Source organism: Salvelinus namaycush, chromosome 10 (assembly GCF_016432855.1).
Source record: "Salvelinus namaycush isolate Seneca chromosome 10, SaNama_1.0, whole genome shotgun sequence".
Classification (NCBI taxonomy): domain Eukaryota; kingdom Metazoa; phylum Chordata; class Actinopteri; order Salmoniformes; family Salmonidae; genus Salvelinus; species Salvelinus namaycush.
In genome coordinates, this window is record NC_052316.1 from 47,637,495 (window position 1) to 47,643,409 (window position 5,915).

The 5,915-nt window shown below is 46.6% G+C and overlaps 2 protein-coding genes across 3 annotated transcripts in view; both read right to left on the reverse strand.

The window, feature by feature from the left end:
• LOC120054575 (ras-related protein Rab-6B) overlaps positions 1–1,456 on the reverse strand; it is a 129,847-nt gene extending 128,391 nt beyond the window's left edge. For both annotated transcript variants that reach the window (XM_039002028.1, XM_039002027.1), the window contains exon 1: positions 1,343–1,456. In XM_039002028.1, coding sequence (XP_038857956.1) covers positions 1,343–1,412 — 70 coding nt within the window. In that variant the 5' untranslated portion in view covers positions 1,413–1,456. The remainder of the gene's footprint in view (positions 1–1,342) is intronic.
• A 1,951-nt stretch (positions 1,457–3,407) lies between these two features.
• On the reverse strand, positions 3,408–5,192 carry LOC120054373 (solute carrier organic anion transporter family member 2A1-like). The gene is made up of 3 exons (XM_039001784.1): positions 5,174–5,192; positions 4,747–4,867; positions 3,408–4,288 (listed from the first exon to the last, which is right to left on the reverse strand). Exons 1-3 carry the CDS (start codon positions 5,190–5,192, stop codon positions 4,168–4,170), a joined length of 261 nt encoding a protein of 86 aa, XP_038857712.1. The 3' UTR covers positions 3,408–4,167.
• Between the last annotated feature and the right edge of the window lie 723 nt (positions 5,193–5,915).

Below are 5,915 nucleotides of genomic sequence, written 5' to 3' on the forward strand. Positions count from 1 at the left end.
TCCCCCTCCACCCCTCTCTCTCACTCCCTCCCTCCCTCCCTCTCTCTCACTCTCCTCCATCCCTCCCTCCCCCTCCCTCCCTCCCTCCCTCCACTCCCTCTCCATCCTTCTCTCCCTCCCTCCCTCTCTCTCTCTCACTCCCTCCCTCTCACTCCCTCCCTCCTTCCATCCCTCTCTCTCACTCACTCCCTCCATCCCTCTCTCTCACTCCCTCTCCATCCCTCTCTCACTCCCTCCCTCCCTTTCCATCAAACATTTCGCTACATTCGCAATAACATCTGCTAAACACGTGTATGTGACCAATAAAATTTTATCTGATTTTGATTTGATCTCTTTCTCCATCTCCCTCCCTCTCCACCCCCCCTCCCTCTCTCCCTCTCTGAAAACAAACCTCTTGACTTCTCTACACACCCCATGAACCTACATGAAGAGATGTAACACGTCTCATAAAATGGTGTGGAGTAGTGGAGCCTTTAGGGACAAACTGAGCCAAGATAAGCCAGGGATGGTCATCAGTCTATCTATTCATAATAAACCTTCATTGGGATCAGATATTTTATACTAGACCACATTTTCCAGCGCAATTCACTATGCAAATTACCAAATGACTTAGTCATCGTCTGGAGATAGAGAGAGAGAGAGAGAGAAAGAGAGAGAGAGAAAGAGAGAGAGAGAGGGAGAGGTAAAGAAAGGGAAAGAGAGAGAGAGAGAGAGAGAGAGAGAGAGAGAGAGAGAGAGAGAGAGAGAGAAAGAGCGAGACAGAGACAGACTGCAACTACACAAGTTCTCCCACCGACAGACACTGGCAACCTGGGTGTGTCTCAGCCATACACAGAATAATTAATTAATTAAATTATCTCTTTTAAACCACAGCACTCGCAGTTGAGACAATATCATCGAATAAACACCACCCATTTGAGATAACAATTGTAGCCTACATATCGGTGGCATGCTACAATTATATTTGCGTTATAAATGTGAATTGTTGTGACACCGGACTGCAAAAAAATACATAATGTTTTGCCCCAGCGGTGCGTAAAGTATAATCAAACAATAAATAGGCCTTAACAATTAAATGCATAGACGGGCATTATAAACACTTTATACTGGTTTTCGTCTGAACTATTTTCAACAGATAAAACATAAGAAAAACTTGCTTGACATTTTCCCATAGAGAATGTAGTATATTCTGTTACTAAGAGCAACATGTACAGCAAGCCTATAGATAAAGAGATCATTTAAACGTAACGTATAACAGTGAACACCAAGCAGGTGCATACAGACCGCTTAATGTCATCCCCAACCGGAATAGAACTTCTCCCAACGATTCTGAATGACTTACCGCTTTGCTCCCCCAGAAAGACCAGTTTGAATTTTCTTAAGGGGTTCCCAAAGTCACTACCCACAGACATATTTTTGGGGCGAATTTCTAACAGAGTAGGAGAATTAAACGGTTGTTCCCCAGTGGTCCGGGGTTGTGGTGCTGATGATGGATGTGAAACTGAAAAGCGACGTCTCAACCCGTTCAATCTGCTCTCTCCGCGATGGAAGTGCTACTGACTGCCTCCTGTCCGTTTCAACGGCAATCTGCGCATGCGCGGTTTGCTCTCTCCTCGCTCTCTGTTTGTCTGCCGCCCCCTCCCTTTCTGCTCTGGCACATGACGTCATGCGAAACGGAAGTAAAGGGAAAGCGTTCCCCTACCCTTTTTTTTTTTTTACTCTTGTGCGCTACATTTTAGATTAGTTAGGCCATAAGGCCTACTCAGTTTCAAACCTCATCCGTTACGTCTTGCTCCCTCTCTACTACTTGAGTGACCCATGATGATTACACAGACAGACAGACAGACAGACAGACAGACAGACAGACAGACAGACAGACAGACAGACAATCCCCATTCTTAACTTTTCCAACACAATATAACAATTAGACAATATAAACAAACATTTTTATTATTTACAGAAGTTACAAGTATTTGTTGCTGCATATAAGGCAGGTGGACTAAGATGATCCAGAACTAACCATATTGTATTGACATTCTATTTCAACAAGATAACAATTATTTAAACAGTGCAATTGATATTTGACGCATAGCATATTATTGTGATTAAAGCTGATGAGATATTGGTCATATGATTATAAAATTACAATTCGGTGTAAAAAAAAAAAAAAAAAAAACATCTCAAACATAAACTCAGTCTCTATAATGTCACTCACCAAAATGCCTCTGTGTTAAAGAGAAACTTAAATATTAAGCTAACTTTAACTTTGTTGTCTTCTGCAACTAGAAACCTGAATGAACAACATCCCTGGGATAACAGCAAGTATACAGTTTTCAATGTGCACCCAGAGACCACGTTCCATCCTTCAAATGATCGAAAATCACCCCCTTCCCCCTGTAGGGATACTGAACCCCCTTCCCCCTGTGGGGATACTGAACCCCCTTCCCCCTGTAGAGAAACTGAACCCCCTTCCCCCTGTAGGGATACTGAACCCCCTTCCCCCTGTGGGGATACTGAACCCCCTTCCCCCTGTGGGGATACTGAACCCCCTTCCCCCTGTGGGGATACTGAACCCCCTTCCCCGTGTAGGGATACTGAACCCCCTTCCCCCTGTGGGGATACTGAACCCCCTTCCCCCTGTAGGGATACTGAACCCCCTTCCCCGTGTGGGGATACTGAACCCCCTTCCCCCTGTAGGGATACTGAACCCCCTTCCCCGTGTGGGGATACTGAACCCCCTTCCCCATGTGGGGATACTGAACCCCCTTCCCCCTGTGGGGATACTGAACCCCCTTCCCCCTGTGGGGATACTGAACCCCCTTCCCCTGTAGGGATATTGAACCCCTTCCCGTGTAGGGATACTGAACCCCCTTCCCCCTGTAGGTAACTGAACCCCTTCCCCCTGTGGGGATACTGAACCCCTTCCCCTGTGGGGATACTGAACCCCCTTCCCCGTGTAGGGACTGAACCCCCTTCCCCTGTGGGGATACTGAACCCCTTCCCCCTGTAGGGATACTGAACCCCCTTCCCCTTTAGGGATACTGAACCCCTTCCCCGTGTGGGATACTGAACCCCCTCCCCCTGTGGGGATACTGAACCCCCTTCCCCTGTGGGATACTGAACCCCTTCCCCCTGTGGGGATACTGAACCCCCTTCCCCCTGTGGGGATACTGAACCCCCTTCCCCGTGTGGGGATACTGAACCCTCCCCCCCTGTAGGGATATTGAACCCCCTTCCCGTGTAGGGATACTGAACCCCTTCCCCCTGTAGGGATATGAACCCCCTTCCCCTGTAGGGATACTGAACCCCTTCCCCCTGTAGGGATACTGAACCCCCTCTACCCCTGTAGAGATACTGAACCCACTTCCCCCTGTAGGGATACTGAACCCCCTTCCCCCTGTATGGATACTGAACCCCCTTCCCCGTGTGGGGATACTGAACCCCCTTCCCCCTGTAGGGATACTGAACCAACTTTCCCGTGTGGGATATTGAACCAACTTCCCCGTGTGGGGATATTGAACCAACTTCCCCGTGTGGGGATATTGAACCAACTTCCCCGTGTGGGGATACTGAACCAACTTCCCCGTGTGGGGATATTGAACCAACTTCCCCGTGTGGGGATATTGAACCAACTTCCACGTGTGGGGATATTGAACCAACTTCCACGTGTGGGGATATTGAACCAACTTCCCCGTGTGGGGATATTGAACCAACTTCCCCGTGTGGGGATATTGAACCAACTTCCCCGTGGGGATATTGAACCAACTTCCTCGTGTGGGGATACTGTAGGAGTGTAGGATAGTCGAATGGGAGCTATAATGTCCTGCATGAGGGTTATAGTATCTTTACCAGAGCTGGAGTGTCCTTCAGTGCTGAGGTTACTCCAACAGGAGGATCAGCTGTGTTTGAGAATACTTTAAGCAGACCGTTGAAACATTCTATGGTTGAAAGGCATCGTGGACTTTGCCCACTGGCAGTTGATAGGTTGAGTCTCTTCTCTCATGTGAGACAGGATAGGTGGATCAGGTGGGTAAAGGAGAGCACATTCAGACAGAACACCTCAGCAGACTGTTGAAAGGAACAGTAGTGGGCCTGAGACTACTCTTTAAAGTGAGATGGGAGAGAGAGAACAGAGTGGGGAGCCAGGGAGGTCAGTTGTATCCCAGATCAGAGTGGTCCATCAGGCCTCTTCTCCAGGCTGTACTCCCTGGTCCTCAGGACCTTCCAGCCCACCACCCCAAGCAGGAAGATCCCCATCACCTTGAAGCCCACCTGCAGGCCCAGGTACCTGCAGAGATACGATAAGGCAGGAGGGTTAGAGCTAGTTTAGCATGACTGTAAATATCACAATCCCACCTGTAGACCCAGGTACCTGCAGGGAAATCAATCAACCAATCAGTCAACCAATCCAGTCAACCAACCAACCAATCAACCAATCAGTCAACCAATCCAGTCAACCAACCAATCAGTCAACCAATCCAGTCAACCAACCAATCAATCAACCAATCACCAACCAATCACCAACCAATCAATCAACCAATCAGTCAACCAACCAACCACCAATAAATCAATCAACCAATCAGTCAACCAACCAATCACCAACCAATCAATCAACCAATCAGTCAACCAACCAATCAGTCAACCAACCAATCACCAACCAATCAATCAAGCAATACATTAATCAATTAGTCATTCTAACTTGTATAAATGAGGCGTGACAATAGTTACATCAGACATTGTTCTTACCTGTTCCTCAGGATGTTATTGTCATAGTAACCACAGCCCAGCCGGCTGTTACAGGCCTGTTTCCACCAGATACAGGAGCTGTCGATGACAATGCCGAACAGGGCTGGGGCTGGTAACCAGGCTAGAATAGAGGAGGATCACACAATACATCACATTATATACAGGATCTGAGGATGGTCATGTTGAACAGGGCTGGTAACCAGGCTATTTAATATTATATTATATACAGGAGCTGAGGATGGTCATGTTGAACAGGGCTGGTAACCAGGCTATTTAATATTATATACAGGAGCTGAGGATGGTCATGCTGAACAGGGCTGGTAACCAGGCTATTTAATATTATATTATATTATATTATATTATATACAGGAGCTGAGGACGGTCATGTTGAACAGGGCTGGTAACCAGGCTATTTAATATTATATACAGGAGTTGAGGATGGTCATGTTGAACAGGGCTGGTAACCAGGCTATTTAATATTATATACAGGAGCTGAGGATGGTCATGCTGAACAGGGCTGGTAACCAGGCTATTTAATATTATATTATATACAGGAGCTGAGGATGGTCATGTTGAACAGGGCTGGTAACCAGGCTATTTAATATGATATTATATACAGGAGCTGAGGACGGTCATGTTGAACAGGGCTGGTAACCAGTCTATTTAATATGATATTATATACAGGAGCTGAGGATGGTCATGCTGAACAGGGCTGGTAACAGGCTATTTAATATATATACAGGAGTTGAGGAGGTCATGTTGAACAGGGCTGGTAACCAAGCTATTTAATATTATATACAGGAGCTGAGGATGGTCATGCTGAACAGGGCTGGTAACCAGGCTATTTAATATTATATATATACAGGAGCTGAGGACGGTCATGCTGAACAGGGCTGGTAACCAGGCTATTTAATTTATATTATATACAGGAGCTGAGGATGGTCATGCTGAACGGGCTGGTAACCAGGCTATTTAATATGATATTATACAAGGAGCTGAGGACGGTCATGCTGAACAGGGCTGGTAACCAGGCTATTTAATATATATACAGGAGCTGAGGACGGTCATGCTGAACAGGGCTGGTAACCAGCTTTAATATTATATACAGGAGCTGAGGATGGTCATGTTGAACAGGGCTGGTAACCAGGCTATTTAATATGATATTATAT

What these genes read in the sequence shown, in the direction of transcription:
- LOC120054373 (XM_039001784.1), bottom strand. An exon ending in AATAACATCCTGAGGAACAG is followed by an intron (nt 4,289 to 4,746) that starts GTAAGAACAATG and finishes GTATCTCTGCAG; the next exon opens with GTACCTGGGCCTGCAGGTGG.